Below are 17,877 nucleotides of genomic sequence, written 5' to 3'. Positions count from 1 at the left end.
ATTTGCTGAAAAGACATTTAATTCATTCACCTTGTTTAACTTCCCCCTAGATGCTTGCTTCAGGCACAAGAAGCAATGGAAAGTACTGCAATAACACTCAAATTTAGACAAGGGCAACCCATCAAACATCTGTCTCGAATCCCAGACATGCTTTGCAGTGACAATACCATCTGAGCAGTACTTGGGCTCTGTTTATGGATTCTCAGTCCCCACCCCCACCCCAGATTTTCTTGAAAGTCCTACATAAGGAGTATCAAATCTACACCAAGATTGTGTTAATGTCAACCGTCCTGATTCTTTTGGAAGGACAGTATAAATTTTTTAATAATAAATAATAATAATAAATGTACACACAGATCTCTTTTTCCACAAAAATGACTAGAGGAGCCTTTGCAGATAGGGAAACTCCTCACACAAACTGGTGCTTGCTCCTGGATTTGGAACAGATCACTAAACTGGGGTGGTGTTATATATGTTACTTAAAATAATACCTCTCTCTTTCCCTCAAAGTTATTCACACCTGGGACTCCAGCTTCTAGGTCAATCTGAAACTTTACACCTCCCTGGGGGGAGAAAAGTTCATTTTAGTATTTTAATAAAATACAAAAAAATAAATAAAAAATTACATAGCAGCTATTGAAAGCTATGTTTGCTAAGTTCTGGAGCTGATATATATGATTTTTTTTTTTAAAGCACTCTCATGTCATTAAATGCAGACAGGTGGGTGCAAAATGCCTTGACAATCATTCCTCCTGCCCTATGGAAAGCAGTACTCTACATTCGCACATTGCTTTCCCTGTTATATGGGCCTGTGCAAAAAGGAGGCAGGAGATTGGTGGTGAAGAGGCTAAGGAAGGATGTCCTCCAATTGACAGATGTTAATTACGTCTGTGACCACTGATTGCCACAGCCACCTGGAATTGAATTTTCAAAGTTAGAAACAAACAAGCAATTGAAACAATGTGGACAGAAAAAGGAAGTGAACAAAATATATCAATATTTAACCTTTGCTTTATGTTTAATTTCCATGACATTTCTCTCTTGCCAATTATGCAGTCCAATTTGTTTCAAATGTTCTTCAATATCCTTGAGAGGCGAAAAAGAGTTGTTTAGCATGCCTATTCACACACTATATTCAAACTATATTTTAATAAAGAATGGGGAACAAAAAAACAAAATATTTGGTGCAAGCCTGGTCAATCTTACTTTTGACTGGAGGGTGGGAGTGGTTTAAAATATAGTTTCCAGTACAGACAAAGCTAAAAATCCAGATCTGGTAGCACAAAGTAGAACAATAAGACCATTGCTTTGTTCTTAACCATTCTCCCTCAGAAGAGGGTTGTATCCGGAGGATCATGGGTTGCCTCGACCTCCTGCTCCAGACAGGGCCAATCTGAGAGCTTTCCTCTTGCCAGGAGGGAGGGGCAATCCCCTTGTCTCTCTGTTTTTTGCCCTGTCTGGCTCCAGCAGGTGCTGCTTCAAATCGCTCTGATTCTATTCAGAATTTCTGCCTTTCAACTTCAGTTTTTCTGTCTCCATCTTTATCTGCGCCTTCCCTGCGAGTCTTAGAACTAGTCAGGGAGGGAGCTGGGGAGATTAGAGTCGCTAGCGCCATTAAAGAGTGTTTCCTCTGCTGCAGCTTAAGCAGGCCCTCGGAATGGCTGCCGAAGCTTCCCGCAGTGAGAGGGAGGCTTCTCCCTCTCTCTTGGAGGACTCCATCACACACTCCGTGTGCCAGGCTGAGTGGGTTGCAGCGACCACTCCCACGCCTGTCACTCAGTCCCCGAAGACAAGCAGGACAAGAAAAAAGATAAGAAGGACAGGAAGTCCTTGGCACGTTCAGCAAAGCCTAGCAGATCCCAGGTGGCAGGCGGTGCTGTGCCCCACGATACCCCGACCGTGATCGAGGCCGCGCCTTCACCCTTGCCACAGGCTACCCCGGTGGCGTCGGCCGCAGCTGGGTATGATGGCCAACAGGAAGCTGTGGTGGCTTCTGAACTAGAGCTCCTGGATGCTCCGCCCGCCAAGCGTGCTCACCCTGCAGAGGTTTCATGTTGAGCAGCCGTCTCCGATGGCGGGAAGGAGGCAATTCCTCTGTGCTTTGCCACCTTGCTATGGCACATTGTGACAGAAGAGCTGGGCCTGTAGTCCAGAACCAGCACATGTTGGTTTGGACCGACAGTGCAATGGCCAAAGCACACGTCAACAGGCAGGGAGAGACCAAGTCACGGGTCTGATGTGGGAGGTGTCCATCTTGCTGAATTGGGTGGGGAGCAACCTGCTCTCCTTAGAGGCCGACCACATCAGCGGGGCCTTAAACATTGTTGCAGACTTGGCTGAGCCAGGCTCAGCTGGATCCCACAGAATGGTCTCTGGATGTCAGGTTTTTCGGTGCACAGTAAGGCTGTTTGGTCTGCCCATTGTGGACCTGTTTGCCGCCCCGAACAATGCTAAGCTGAACCACTTTTTTCCAGGTACCAGTCTCCCGGGGCTGTGGGAGTGGATGCCCTGATGTTCTCCTGGCCTCCGGGGCTGGTGTACATCTTCTTGCCCATCGCCATTCTGCCACAGACGGTTCGGCAGATTCACCAGTTGCGAGCAGAGGTAGTTCTGGTGGTTCCCCATTGGCCGTGCCGGCCCTAGTTTTCAGGCCTGATAGCATTATCCAGCAAGCCCCCAATGTCCCTGGGGTGCCACCCCCAGTTGCTCAGCCAGGGTCCAGTGTTCCATCCAGAACCGGAGTGGCTCAATCTCTCCGCCTGGAGATTGAGCGGGGCTCTCTATCTGCCTGTGGCTATTCTACGGCTGTCTGTGACAGTATCCTGGCTTCCCACCGTCTGTCGATGGTTAGGGTCTATCAGTCCACCTGGAAGGTCTTTTCCCAGTGGTGTTCCTCGCAGGTTTTTCTCCCCTATTGGCGTCAGTGGCTCAGGTGTTAGGCTTTTTACAGAGGGATATGGACAAGGGCCTACTGCCCAATAGTCTACGCCGCCAGGTGTTCACAATCTCTTCTGTTTTGAAAGTGCAGGGGTTTCCCTCTCTGTTGGAACATCCCCTCATACAGCATTTTCTGAAGGGGGCACCTGTCCTGAAGCCTCCGACTGTCCACAGGTTCCCCACATGGGACCTGAAGCTAGTTCTCGGGGCTCTGACCAAACCACCGTTCGAGCCCCTGAGGTTGATGTCCCTAAGGATCCTTTCCCTGAAGGTCCTATTCTTAGTTGCTATTACTTTTGCCAGGTGGGTCTCAGACTTAGGGGCCTTGTCTGTGCGGAAAGAGCTCTGTCTAATCTTTCCTGATTATGTTCTCCTACGCACCGAACCCACTTTCCTTCCAAAAGAGAACTCCGTGTTTCATAGGGCCCAGGAGTTGATGCTGCCCTCCTTTTGCCCTAATCCTTCTTCTCCCAAGGAGAAGGAGAGGCATTCCCTGGATGTGTGCAGGGTGGTAAAAATGTACCTTCGGTGCACTGGTTCTTTTAGGGCTTCAGAGTCCTTCTTCGTCTCGTTCAGGAAGAAGATCTCTTCCTCCACCTTGGCCCACTGGATATGCCAATGTATTCAGTTGGCCTATGCCTCCACAGGGATGGCTGCCCCTGGGAGTGTTATGGCCCATATCTGCCGTGCTGCTACATGGGCCTCCTTATCCACCTTTGTGAGACATTATAAAATCCATGACTGGACCTCAGCTGATGCTGCCTTTGGGCGGCGGGTCCTACAGCAGGTGGTTCCTACCTTGGGATCAGACTCAACAGTTCCCACCCTCGGGACTTTAGATAGGGGCAATGGTATGTCCCATGAACCTCTGGATACAACCCTCTTCTGAGGGAGAATGAATCATTGGCTTTTACCTGAAAGGTCATTCTCCTCAGAAGTATGGGTTATATCCACCTCTCCCTTTGTTGGTCTGCTAGTCTTTCGCCTCTGCCCTTCAATATTGTGCAGTTTTCCTTTCGGGGTGGACTGTCTCCCCGGAGGGCGTTGTGTTAGTACTGAGGTTATATTCCTTTTTTCCTTCCCCTTGCATCTGTTATTTCTTGTTATTGCTTTTTGTTCTTCCTTAGCTTTACTATCTAACTTGTCTTCAGAGCACTAGAGAGCTGGCTACAAACTGAGAGACAAAGGGATTGCCCCTTCCTCCTGGCAAGAGGAAAGCTCTCTGATTGGCCCTGTCTGGAGCAGGAGGTCGAGGCAACCCATGATCCTCCGGATACAACCCATACTTCTGAGAAGAATGACCTTTCAGGTAAGTGCCAACGATTCATTCTAAATCAAGCATCTATCTTTTCTCATTAACAGACACTTCAGCTATCATATAATTATTGATACTTGTAACTGTGTGATGATATAGGTTTATACTTGGACTAGTTCATTTTTTCCTGCAGGGATATCTTCATTATGAGCAGACTGGTCCTGAGCCTTCCTTAGTTTCACAAGATAGGTTTTGTCATTTATATTTTTATTCTGCTGTAAGATAAGAGCACATTTAATTAATTAATAATTAATAGCTGGTTTTAGAAATTGTTTTAGGTGCAACAGAGGAATGACTATGTAATTTAAACAATTCCCTTCCTACTGGATCCTGCACTTAATTAGACATTTTGTCTAAAATTAAAACATTATTAAAACAAAAGAGAATATAAGATGCAATGCAAACTCACAACAAAATGCAAGGCAAGATAAGAGCAATTTTAAATGTACTCCTGTACAAATATTACTTCCAAAATAAAAAATGTGATTTTCTTTTTTAGGAAAAAAGGATCTAGATTTGGGACACAACAAGTAACTTTTCACTAACCTTTCATCTAAGTTAAACAAAACATAGTACAGAAGGACCTTGATATTTGTGGGGGTTCTGTTCTGCAGTTGTACCGTGGATACGGAAACTGCAAATATCAAAGCATTGTTTCAATGGGGAACTGGGGGTTAGGTTCCCAGTCGCAGAGAAAATGCCAAATTTTTGGCCAAATTTTGGGGGAAAACATGGGGGGAAGCTCCTCACCATGCTTTGCTGCCTCCCCTGCATCGCACTGTGCCCCTGGAATGCCCGAAAACCACCCAAAATTTGCCAATTTTTGTTTTAAACGGGAGCCATTTTTTGGCTCCAGGATATAAAATGGCAGCTGGAAATGACCTCTCTGGTAATTTCCAATGACCTCCGACCCGCAGGTTGGCATGTTTCCCCCCTTCTTTTTTCTGTGTATGCCGAGGTTGGGTGTCTTTTACTCCACTGTGGATACGTGAATCCGTGGATAATGAATCTGCAGATAACAAGCTTTCCCTGTATGGTAAACTGTTAAAATTTGGCAATAAATAATGTTTAAAAAGAGATGAAATGTTTTGTGTGGTGTGGGTTATTTCTAAATTATGTCAACATTTGTAATCAAGTTCTGATTGGCTGACAGCTTACACTCCTTTGCTGCAATTCATTTTTAAAACTGAAAGAGCATGGTGGTACAATTATGTCAACTACCTCATTATAAGAACATTTTTATTACATATCTGTGCCTGATCAGAAGTCTGAGAAACAGGAGGGGGAATGTAAACTTCTCCTCACTATGTGAATGAATATTACAACTGATGATGTCATCCACCCCAATTCAAGATGGCAGATGTGAATGTCTGAGGTGCAAGTTGACTAACTCGTGAACCACCTAACTGATTTGGATCAAATTTGGTACAGTTGTAGTGACACATAAGGTCACCTCAACAGCATAATTTGTGATGATGTCATCCACTCCAATTCAAGATGGCAGACACATGAATATTTGAGCATAAGTGGACTAACTTGTGAATTGCCTACTCTATATTCAGACCAAATTTGGTCCAGTTGTAGTGACGCATAGGGACACCTCAATAGCGTAGTTTGTCATCCACCCCAGTTCAAGATGCCATATGCAAGAATGTTTAGGGTGGAAGTGGGCTAACTTGTGAAGATGATAATTATCAATTAAGATTATAGTGAAAGGAAAGTAGGCAGATTAGTTCTTACCAGAACTTCTTGTTAAATTACAGATTACATCATCTATGTTTCTACAACTAGACCTTGATTTAAATGACCATATCATTAATTCTTCACATCCCAGAAAAGGTTTGGTAAATATTTCAATTAAGCAAATTTACCTCTACTGCTTCTGCTTTTAGTCTAATTTCATTCATTTCACTTTGGTACTGTTGACGAATTTTCTGCAGTTGCTCCAGGTATTCCTGTTGAGCATCATCAGATAAAACAAGAAATACAATTGTTCAAGGAAGCATCTTTGAAAACTACAGTAGTTATATAGGCAACATAAATGCACAAAGTACAAAGAAAGCAAAAGTCTGTACAGGGCTATATGCTACATTAGACAGGCAAAATAGTAACATGTCAGTGTCTGTATCTGGTGATATACAAGGCAATGAAACTGGAATTATGTTCAGCAGGATGGATCACATGCCTGCTTGAAATGGACTAAATTCATACCCATTCAAGGGTATTCATACCCATTCAAGCACATGCCTTACTGTACACATCCACAAACTTCATACAGATCTGAATTGGGCAACATACTTCACAAAGAACCGGGCTAGAAACTTGCTTTTTATGATAATTTTCAAGTTTCTGAGCAAGTTACTACATATATTACAAGCATCATGATGTAATTGAGAGATGGATCAATATGAGCCATACAGATACCTGTATGCTTTGCTTTTATGGTGTGTTCCACAGCCTTCGCTTTATCACAAAAATGCTAAGGAGTAGACCATTGCTTTCCCCAGTTGTAGAAGGCAGGTGAAGCTGTATATGAGTGATTTGCCTAAAGCTACCCAGTGAATCCCTGAGTGAATCCCTGTTTTTAACCAGGACTCTCAAGGTTACATAATTGGGGAGGTAGTGTTCTTTTCAAAAGCAATAGCATGCACATTCCCATACTCATGGCAAACGCACTGTGGATTTCTCCACAGCAGTTTTACATGGCTCATGGAATATATGCAAGCCCTACTCTAGTTGATGCAGGGTCTGTTGCACCCATTCAAACTGAGTAGTGTTAAAAGGCTGTATCCTTCCCATTTGGTAAAAGTTTGTATTCAGTTCATACCTAACTTATGGCTCAGGACAAGTTATCTAGGGAAATGGAATTTTTCTTTCTTACTTGTTCTTTCATCTCATTTTTTTGAGCAAGAGCTTTTTGATAGCCCTTGAACTGTTCTTCCTGCATCTCCTGTTTCTGTAACTGATGATTGTGGAGATCAGCAGAAGATGGTCGCAACCTCTATTGATATGCAAGATAATTTTTAAAAATACAAATTATACAATACAATTACAATACAATGGCATCTCAAAATAGTCTTTTCTGAACTCACCCTACTGAGCAGATATACTTAAACATAAGACTAGAGTTATAGACATGTTTCCATTTTATTTTCGCACATATTTTAAAATGTTCAGCTGGGATTGCTTTATTAATTAACATCAGAAATACCATTATTAATCTGTTCCAATGTATTATGCTATAAACAATCAATCAATCAATCAATCAATATTTCCTTACAAGTTGCTTCTCTACTTTTAACTTGTACTGCTGCGCATTGAATCGTCTCTGAAGATATTCTGATGGCCTGAGAAAACACATAACAATTCAATTAGAAATTAAATGTGGCTGGGCATAGCATTTTAAGTTTCTATACTTATTTCCCATAATAAATGGTACCCAGTGGCTGCCATCCTGACTAAATTACTCAACAGAAGTCCCATGGAAATTCATAAGACAAATTAGTCATTACTAAAAACAGGTTGCTTACCTGTAACTGATGGTCTTCAATCAAACTATCAATTTTATTTCGATCAAAGATCAAATACATAAATTAAGAACAATAACAAAATAAGACTATTACAATCAGCTGGGTCATGACTAAGTCATTTGTTGACATATTTTCACTGCTGCTATACAAAATTTAGCTACCATACAGGTTATTGTGTGGTTTGTATCTGAAAGCAATACATTTGTGTAAAACCCCTTCAGTCTGCCTGGATATCTCAACAGTAGAGGGGTGGTATACCTTGTACAGGAGTCCTTATAAAAGGGGCAATAGAGCAGAACGTGTTGTATTGTTTCTACCTCCTCTGATCCGCATGGGCAGGTTCGCTCCACTAGTGGCACTTTGGAGTACCTACCCTGCAGGAGTGCAGAAGGGGCACGTTATATCTGGCCCTAAAAAACTCCTTCTGCAGCCTAGAGAAAGTCAGTGTTGTTAAATAGTTTGCTGGTTCCCATATAGCATTTACCACCCAGCCCCACACACTCTGAGACGTTCCATTAACTTCATTTTGATGTTCTATATCATCCACCTGCTGAAGGAACTAATGACCTTTGAAGGATTTGTGTACAGTACATTTACAATACTGAGTACTGTGCCTGCATGGTAGCCTTGCAGATAGAATTCTTTAGCTTCTCAAGGTGCTTCAGCACCACCCATTGCGTACAGTGCGATTGTAATCTTTGGCGGTTGGAGCACCTAATGCTTGGTTCCTGGATGACTGCCCAGTAGTGATCAGCAGCCCTGCAATAGCTAGCCCTGATTACCTAGCTTACTCTCGGAGGTGCTATTGTAGAACTCCCTTCAGCACACACACCCCATCCAAAATTTGCCTCCGCTGCATTGCGAATGTCCAATGTATAATAATGTCTTACAGACTGTTCTGATGCCCAGGTGGCTGTCTTACAAATGTCAGCTGCTTGAATTCCAGCCAGATTAGCTGCTGATGTTGAAACTGCTCTTGTGGATAAACAAACAAACAAATAATCTTTATTTGGTAGCTGCCCTGTAACAAATTGTTCTCTTATAGATAGCGGAGGTGGAGGTGGTAATTCGTCAACCAGTCTGAGTCAAAAATCCAAGAAGTCAGTCAAAATGTTAGGAAAAAAGGATGAACTGGAGAAGAAAGAGGAACTTTCCGACAACAGAGGCGGCAGACCGAGGTCCAAACGCAAAGGCGGTTGGAAAAGAACTGAGGGACTTCGCGTCATGGCCCCACCTTAAATAGCAAGCCCTGGCATGGGGGCGTGACCTAGGCGCTTCGACAAGCTCAGGCATGGCTACCACATGGCGCAGGTGCAGAACCCATTCTTATGGGCATTGATGGATCTCGATCCAGATCCCCCTGTTTTCTATAGGCTAATGTAATTAACTCCACCAACCAATGTGACATTCTTTGTCTAGATATTGACCTGTCTAAATAATTTCTTTTATATTAAATAAATAATTGAGTGTCCTTTCTAAAGTTTTTTTTCTTTTTCTGTCTAGGTAGTATAAGAGAGACCTCCTAACACTCAGATAATGAAGACATTCCTCCAGTGCCATGGATGGATTCCTGGAAAAGGTTGGTAAGATAATGCCCTGACCTATATGGAAGTAAAAAACAACCTTTGGCCTAAAAGTTGAATCTATTCTTAATACCACCTTTTCTGGGAAGAACCTAATGTATGGAGAGTCTGATCTCAAGGCCATTAACTCACTAACCCTACGTGCCATTGAGATAGCTCCCAGAAAAGCAGTTTTTAAAGACAGCAGCTTCAATGGGATTGAGAGTAATGGCTCAAAGGGGTGTTCTGTCACAGAAGAAAGTACTAATGGAAAATTCCACTAATGGCAAAGTCTACTCCTTTCTTATAAGATGGATACAAATCACTCAGCTCCTTCAAAAGCCTCTTTGCATCCAAAACACAGATTCTGAGTCCTATTCTAGATCTTTGCAGAAATAGCTGCCAAATGCATTTTCAAGGAAGTGTTGGACAGTCCTGTCTGTTTCAATGAGGGTAAGTATAGAATAATTTAACAAATGCTTGCTGCACAAGGATCAAACTTGTTTCTTCTTGCATATGCAGAAAATCTCTTCCACTTGCAATTATAGTTCTTTCTGATGGACTCCTTTTTTTCACTTAAGAGAATCTTGTCCAACAATTTATTCGCCAAACCATTAGTTTCAGAACTGACAGACTGTGATGTAGGATCTGCCTGTGCTCCTGGGTCAATAAATCTTAACAGTGCGGAGAGCGCTGATATTATCCCTGAGACAGTTGCAGTAGCATTGGGAACCATGCTTGATGAGGTCACCATGAGGTCACCAGGAGACATCTTGTGTTCTCCACCAGAATTTTGCTTACCATGCTCATTATTACAGGAAACAGGAGGAACATGCAGAACAGACTGTTCTTACATTGCAACTGGAAAGTATCCCCCATGCAGTAATGGCTCACATCTGTCCTTGAGCTCTGTCATGAGAGCCAGCGTGGTGTAGTGGTTAGAGTGCTGGACTAGGACTGGGGAGACCTGAGTTCAAATCCCCATTCAGCCATGATACTAGCTGGGTGACTTTGGGCCAGTCACTTCTCTCTCAGCCTAACCTACTTCACAGGGTTGTTGTGAGGAGAAAACTAAGTATGGAGTATACCACTCTGGCCTCCTTGGAGGAAGGGCGGAATATAAATTGTAAAATAAAATAAAAAATATTGAGTGATTTATTTTGGAGGTGAAGAGATCTACTGTTGGGTGCCCCCACTTGTTGAAGAACTGTCTTGTGTACCTCCAATTCAACTTCCACTCATGGTCTGAGATCTGAACATTTGTTCTGCTTAAGTCAGGGTTTCTCAATGTGTGGGTCCCCAGATGTTATTGGACTTCAACTCCCATAATCCCCAGCCCCAGTGGCCTTTGGTTGGGAATTATGGGAGTTGAAGTCCAATCACATCTGGGGACCTACATGTTGAGAATCCCTGGCTTAAGTGATCTGCAAGAATATTGTCCATCCCCTATTGTCTATCCCCTTTATGTGTGGTCAGTGGCAGAGTCAGGGAATGAAGATCTGGGTTCTGCCCTATCCCACCCCCATGCATACACCACACATGCCAGTGATGTCCTTTGTGCGTGACATCATGCGCACATGGGCATGGCCCAAATGCCAGAAGGCCCACACGAGCCCTCCAGAGTACATTCTCAGCCAGCTTTTGCTGGCTGGGTGCATTTATTTCCCTTTCTCTCTCTTGCTGGAAGGAGAGGGAGATTTTGAACATGTTTCAAAATTATAGCATCGAACTGTCTCTCCATTGCATCCAGTTTCCTGCTTTCCTTGTCAGTGAAAGCTGAGTGTTTTCTTTCTGCCTTGCTTCCTGTTGTGCAATCTACAACCATGGAATTCAGGGGAGGATGTTGGAACAGAAAGGCACAGTCTTCTTCCTGAACACGGTAGAAGTTTTCTAAAGAGCTTTCCCAAGCAGATTTTGCTGACTGAATTAGAACATGCAGAACTGGAAGAACTGAAGGCTGAGATATGCAGATACAAAATAATAAACTGGATCCTTTATTTCTCTGCATTGCTGTTTTATTTCCAAGCCCAAGGTTTTAGCCATCTCCAGAACCTGCACATGATAGGTTTTTAATTCCTCTGGTGGAGAAGTTGATGGTCTAGTTGCTATATTCCCATACAGGGATGAATCAGAAGGGTTCTCAGTTTGAACTGAATCCACATCATTATTGGAGGATCAGTCATAATCCTCTTCATCAGTCTTGTCATGCTAACCTGTTTACCTCATTCTGTCCTCCTGGAGGAGCTTCTGGAAAATGAGAATTGGCAGAAGTTGTAGCTGATGGGGCAGTTGCCACCACCATAACCGAGTATTTATTTATCTATCATATTTATATACTGCCTGATATATGTATTCCTAGGCAGTGTACATAAGTTAAAATACAACAAATATAAAATGATTAAAACAATTTTATGATAAAAACAAAGCCATTTAAAAATTAATTAATTAGCACAACCTGTAGACAGTCTATAGGTTAAGCCAAATATCCAAACACAAAAACAGGTGTGACTTATGGGTCTTTTTAAAACAAGCCAGAGATGAGGAAGCTCTTATTTTGACAGGGAGTGTACCCCAAAGCTCTGGGGCAGCCACAGAGAAGGCCCGCTCCCCTAGTAGCTACCAAATGATCCAGTAGCAATTGTAACCAGACCTCTCCAGATGATCTTAACAGGCAAGAGGGTTCATGACAAAGGAAGTGCTCTCTTAAAAACTCTGGACCAAAACTGTTAAGGGCTTTCTAGGTAATAAACAGCACTTGTGTATTTTGCTCTGAAACATATCAGTAGCCAGGGCAGTTCTTTTAAAATTGGTGTTATATTATCTCTTTGAGTTATCCCAGAGACCAGTCTGGCTGCCGTGTTCTGCGGCAAATTAGTTTCCGGACTACATACAAAGGCAGCCCCATGTGCATTACAGTAGTCAAGCTTGGAGGTTACCAGCATATGTATCACCAAAGATGATGGAGTCTTTCCACACCCCATCTACATCGAGGAGTGACTTCAAAGTCAATGTGTGCTTTCTCTTTGATGTTGAGGAAGGAAAGGAGTGCTTTGAACCTGTGTGCTTCCCCTTTTTCTTATTTTTGTTGGTGTTCTGGTGTCAGTTCTTCTTTCCCCACATCTCATAGGTGCTTAGAAGTTCAGCATCATAATCTGATGTTCTGCCTGTTCAGCTTTACTGCTCAAGACCAGTGCAAATACTCCTGCAGACGCACAAGTCAAAGTCTTCAATATCAGCATTGGTGTCTGCAATGACTGACTCCCCATCACTGATGTCTTGTCAATCCTGAACTGCATTGCTTCCAAAGGAGCCACTATTGTTGACAGAGATCTGAGCATTGGGGTTGGAGAACAGAATGCTTGATCATACAAAGCTGCCCCCAAATGAAGCTCTCTACTCTTTTTTGCTTGACGAAGAAATTACAGATTTTACATGCACTCATACTGGGGTCTTCCCCCAGGCAGTTGATTGTGGGCAGCTTCCCTCAAATTTTAAAAAAGATTTCTTAATGTCCATCTGTAGAAAGCGCAACCTGTAGACAGTCCATAGGTCAAGCCAAATATCCAAACACAAAATACTGTACTGTTTTCTTATTCTAGTCAAGAACCAAACTGAACTGAGGAGCGAAGCCCCAACAAGGACAATGCTGAGGCAGTTGGAAAGGAACTGAGCATTAGGAGCTCCATCTGCCAAAGACAGTAGTCACACTGCATGCTATGGATGCATCTGTTCACCCAGGCTTTTAACTGATATTGTTTTGGTTGTTTTTTTAATGTTTTAGAATATTGTTCTTTAAAAAAAAATTAATTGTGTTTTTAAATTTCTTTTTTCTGTTTTTAAACTAATGTTTTACTTTTGTTTTTATCTGGCTGTAAGATTTGGGTGGTATAGCAATACGTTAAATAAATAAAATAAAATGGGTGGGGTGGAGCACCTCAAGGAGCTAAAGAATTCTATCCTTAGAGGCACAATACCAAATACCATGAATGTACAACACATCATGACGACTTGTCCTATTAATTTAGGTGGGGCTTCTGTCAAGTAATTTAGTCAGGATGACAGCCAATATATAAAGCACATTAAGGTTAAATTGGAAGGATTTTAAAATATATATATACCTCTGTTTCAAGCCATATATAACTTTGCAATGCCACATACTCTCCATCTGAAAATTGCCAGCACAAACATATTTTGTGATCTACAGCACAGTCAAAATGCATACTCAGTTTCACCTGCAAGTCTCAGTCCTGAACAAAATCAAGGGACTTGAATGCATCTAGCTGCATAGAATTGGACTGAAAGCCAGAGTTTGAGATGGAGTAAATAAATAAAATGTCATGAACTCTTATATAGCCAATTTCTGTGTCACAATATATCAATATTCAATTAAAGAACAGTTAATACCAATGAGGTGGAGGTGGTGGCAGTTCTTGTCCTTTCTCCTTATAATACTCATCAATTCTTTGGCCAATATGAGCACATTCATCTTGCATAAAGGCTCTCTTCCGTAAGTTCTCAAGTTTCACATAATAATGGTCATAGAGCCCACACATTTTGGCAGCTTCTGGCTTTGCACAGATCTTATACTTGGGGCTCCAGGGCTGAAAACATATAATTGATATGAAAAATTAAAGACTAACTGGTTCTCATTTTTTAAAACCAGTTTTGCTAATCATACAGTTAAAGTATGTTCCCTTCAGGGCTTAGTGAATAGACTGAGAGCATCCAAACCTATACAGTTCTTAAAGCTACAAAGTTTTGCAAGAATGAGTGGGATGTAATAGGAACATTCCTTTCCTATTCTCTTTCCTCCTCTGCAGCTAATTCTGCAGACAGCATTCTGCGGAGATATTCTAGCATTTCTGCTACCAATTCATTTGTCCTTACCTCTCACTTGATACCTCTCACTATCCATCACCTTTGCCTGTCAAAGGCCTAAACAACTTACCCTGCTGACTTCCTAAAACATCTCTACACCAGTAGCGGCTTGTCCTAACAAGCCAGAGAGGTGCCAAATGAGGCATAGCTGCCTTTGATTCCTGCAGCTCCAGTTGCTCCTCTCTTTCCCATTCCCATTCCTGCCTGGTAACAAAAGCCGAGCTGCCTGGAGGCTGGCCATTCATCAGGTAGAGCTATGTGGGCTGGTTAATCATTAACCAGCCTGTGCAGGTTCACCTGATGAATGGCCAGCCTGCAGGCAGTGGGGGCATAGCAGAATGGGGAGAGAGGCACAACTGCGGGAACTGGAGACAGTTGAGCCTCATTTGGCACCCCGCCTGCTTGTGCTTTATATTACCTCTCCAGAGCATTCTCAATGTACACTTCCTTCTGACCTAACTTCTAAATTATTCTAAGAATAATTTGAACCTGCACACAGACTTTTCATATTAATAGTGCGATTTGGATTCACAGTAGAATAATAAAACATTTAAATGTGATGTGTTCCTGAAAATAAATACATTTGCCTTCTGGCAAACATCTTTAAATTCATTATTATCATATGCTGGTCCAAGGCAAAAGCAAATTTTTTTAAAAAAACTCTATTAAATAATTAACTTCCAAGGATATTGAGAGTACTTTCCATTACCTGGCTAACAGGATCCTGGAGTCTTGAAGATTTCCATTCATTTTTCCATAACTCTTGTTTTCTGGGCAGCATCTCCATCTTGAATCTCGGAGGACGATTATGATGAATTCTTGGTTTTTGAATTTTATGAGCTGATTTAAAGATACATTTAAACTATGTTTTGAACATTATTCCTAATATATGTTATGTAATTAAGAGAAACAGATGGAATGGGCTAAAATAGGAACTAGGAACATGTCAATGACTTGCTGTACTTCTACTTCTACACAATTAAAACATGTTATATGTTTCCCAAATAAGTGTCACACTAACTTTATGAGTTTGATATTAAACTACTTTTGAACCTAACTACAGGAATTTACAGATTTTTTTCAAATGATAATTTAAAGTTAAATAACCCTGAACTCATTGTTGACTTATATTGTCCAATTATAAATAAAGGTACATTCAGAGGAAAGAAATTCCCCCTACACTTCACTGGCCATTTTGGGGGCTATGAATACATGTTAGGGTAAGAGTAGTGATTTTACTCATGCCAGTGATTGTGAGAATGTTCCAAGTTCATAAACAAAAAAGTGTGGGGGGAAGTTCTCACTCAAAAGTGAGGAGAAAGTTTCATCTTGTGACAACTCTGTGAGATAGAGCATGTGGTGGCTGGTAAATAGCTAACATGTCTATCTTGCAGGGCAGCTGCTTTCCAGGAGTCCACCACAATCTAGTGTCACACCAAGAAACAGATGCTAGGATAAGCCATGCAGGTAGTGCTGACTCAGTTCTCAAATTGAACAGAGTAAATGAGCTGCAATTTGGGACACAGTTAAATGGAGGCAAACTTGGTTCTCCCACCATTCTCTGGCATTACTCGGGGCAAATTTAGCCTCTGTAACTACCTTAAAGCAGTTCATTCCTATGAGTAGGGATGGATGGGGAAAGTCAGAGAAGCAAAACACTGCCCTTAGATATGTACTTATAGTGAAGGCATCATTGGGATATGTGTATGCACAATGTATGGCTGTACACAGGGTTCGTACGTACACACACACACACACACACACACTCCACACACACACTCCACACACACACACCCTAAATAATAATGACAGGCATTTTACTATGTGCATAAAAACAGGTTGCTCACCTGTAACTTCCTCAGTTCTTGGACGACCGCCGTGGAGGACGATCATCCAGGAGAGATCATGAGTTTTTTCTTTGAAAACATTGAAGAATGAGCAGAATGACACCACAGAGACGGGCTGCACACCGAAGCATACTCTCATAGAAACACACTTCTGCAGAGGGGCGGGCAGGGAGGGTTTTATGGATGTTGACGGATCTCTACCAGATCAGAAGTTACAGGTGAGCAACCTGTTTATCTGGATCGAGATCCATTGAGATCCATAAGAAGTGGGTGTTTAGCAAGCTCCAAAAGGAGGAGGGTGCAGTAGTAATTAGGGTAACACCCACTTTAATACACTCCTCCCAAAGTTGGCTTGTGCTGCAGAGCGTATGTCTATGGCATAGTGTTTTACAAAAGGGGCCTCAGAGGACCAGGTTGCTGCTCTGCAGATGTCCGCAAAGATCACTCCGGAGAGGTATGCAGCCGAGGAAGCGGGTGCCCTGGTTGAATGGGCTTTTATGGCTTCCGGTGGAGTCTTCTTCTGCAGCTTGTAAGCTAGGCATATGAGCTCCACTAACCACCTGGATAAATTGCGCAAGATGCAGGTGCCCTTGGTAGAACCCACATATGCCACAAACAGTTTCACTGTGGTGCGAAAGTCCATCATTCGTGCCAGGTAATAAAGGAGAGCCCTGCGCACGTCGAGTGAGTGCAGTGATCTTTCCAGTGTTGACGATGGATTCCTGAAGAAGGAGGGGAGGACAATGTCCTGGTTCAGATGAAAACTGGACACAATCTTAGGTCGAAAGGTCAGGTCCATACGCATAAGGACCTTGTCCTGGTAGAACCTGGTATATGGGGAGTTGAATCTCAGTGCCATAAGCTCACTTACACGCCTTGCCATTGTGATGGCGACAAGGAACACAGTCTTCCAGGAAACTAGTTGTAAGGACGCTGTTGCCATAGGTTCGAATGGTGCCTCAGTGAGTGTGGAAAGAACCAACAAGAGACTCCAGAGTTCCACTAGTCGTATGGTCGGAGGGTAGACGTTAGCCATGCCTTTCAAAAAGGCCTTACTCTCTGGTTGAGAAAAGAGAGTTGTTCCGTCCGACCCTGGGTGGCATGTGGAAAGGGCGGCTAGGTGGACCTTCGGTGAAACATTCGCTAGGCCTTGTGCTTTTAACGAGGAGAGGTAGAGCAAAACCTGTTGGACAAATGCATGCTGGGGCAAGAAATCTCTAGCTTTGGCATAGGTCTTGAAGCGCATCCACTTTCCTGCGTAATTGCGCCTCGTAGATATTTTCCTACGATTTAATAGGATTTTCTTCAGAATCCTATGCGCCATACGGTTAGCCAGAGTGTGTGAACATCTGGATGTAGGATTTGACTGTTGTCTTGAGAGAGAAGGTCACTATCCTTGGAAGGTGTTGGTACTGGTTCTGGGACAGTCTGCGTACTTGTGGAAACCATGGCTGCCTTGGCCACCATGGAGTCACCAGGAGACATGGCATTGGATTTGTGAGTATGCAAGCCACTACCCTGACTATTAATGGTTGAAGAGGAAATATGTATGGCACTTCTTGCATCCAATCCAATTGAAACACATCCCCTAGAGATAGTGGGTCGTGTTTCACCCTGGAACAGGTTTTTAAATTAGATTTGTTTTATATTTTCAGCTTAATATTTTAATTGTCATTTTAACTGTATGTTTTAAACTTTTGTAAACCGCCTTGGGGTTGTTTTTAATGAAAGGCAGTATATAAATTCAATAACAAACAAACAAACAAACAGAACAGGGAACATTTGGTGTTCAAGGAGGTTGCGAATAG

At 42.6% G+C, this 17,877-nt stretch overlaps 1 protein-coding gene across 10 annotated transcripts in view; it reads right to left on the bottom strand.

Annotated features, from left to right (window-relative positions):
* NEK5 (NIMA related kinase 5) overlaps positions 1 to 17,877 on the bottom strand; it is an 84,424-nt gene that overhangs the window by 8,132 nt on the left and 58,415 nt on the right. For 7 of the 10 annotated variants that reach the window (XM_053285094.1, XM_053285096.1, XM_053285093.1 and 4 more), the window contains 8 exons: positions 14,932 to 15,062; positions 13,749 to 13,945; positions 7,533 to 7,599; positions 7,134 to 7,253; positions 6,124 to 6,207; positions 4,360 to 4,467; positions 1,006 to 1,086; positions 492 to 563 (listed from right to left, as the gene is read on the bottom strand). In XM_053285094.1, the coding sequence (XP_053141069.1) occupies positions 492 to 563; positions 1,006 to 1,086; positions 4,360 to 4,467; positions 6,124 to 6,207; positions 7,134 to 7,253; positions 7,533 to 7,599; positions 13,749 to 13,945; positions 14,932 to 15,062 (860 nt within the window). The remainder of the gene's footprint in view (positions 1 to 491; positions 564 to 1,005; positions 1,087 to 4,359; positions 4,468 to 6,123; positions 6,208 to 7,133; positions 7,254 to 7,532; positions 7,600 to 13,748; positions 13,946 to 14,931; positions 15,063 to 17,877) is intronic. The other 3 variants (XM_053285089.1, XM_053285098.1, XM_053285099.1) reach the window with 3 other exon arrangements.

The sequence above is a fragment of the Hemicordylus capensis genome, chromosome 1, assembly GCF_027244095.1.
Source record: "Hemicordylus capensis ecotype Gifberg chromosome 1, rHemCap1.1.pri, whole genome shotgun sequence".
Lineage (NCBI taxonomy): Eukaryota > Metazoa > Chordata > Lepidosauria > Squamata > Cordylidae > Hemicordylus > Hemicordylus capensis.
This window is presented reverse-complemented; position numbering and strand designations above follow the sequence as displayed.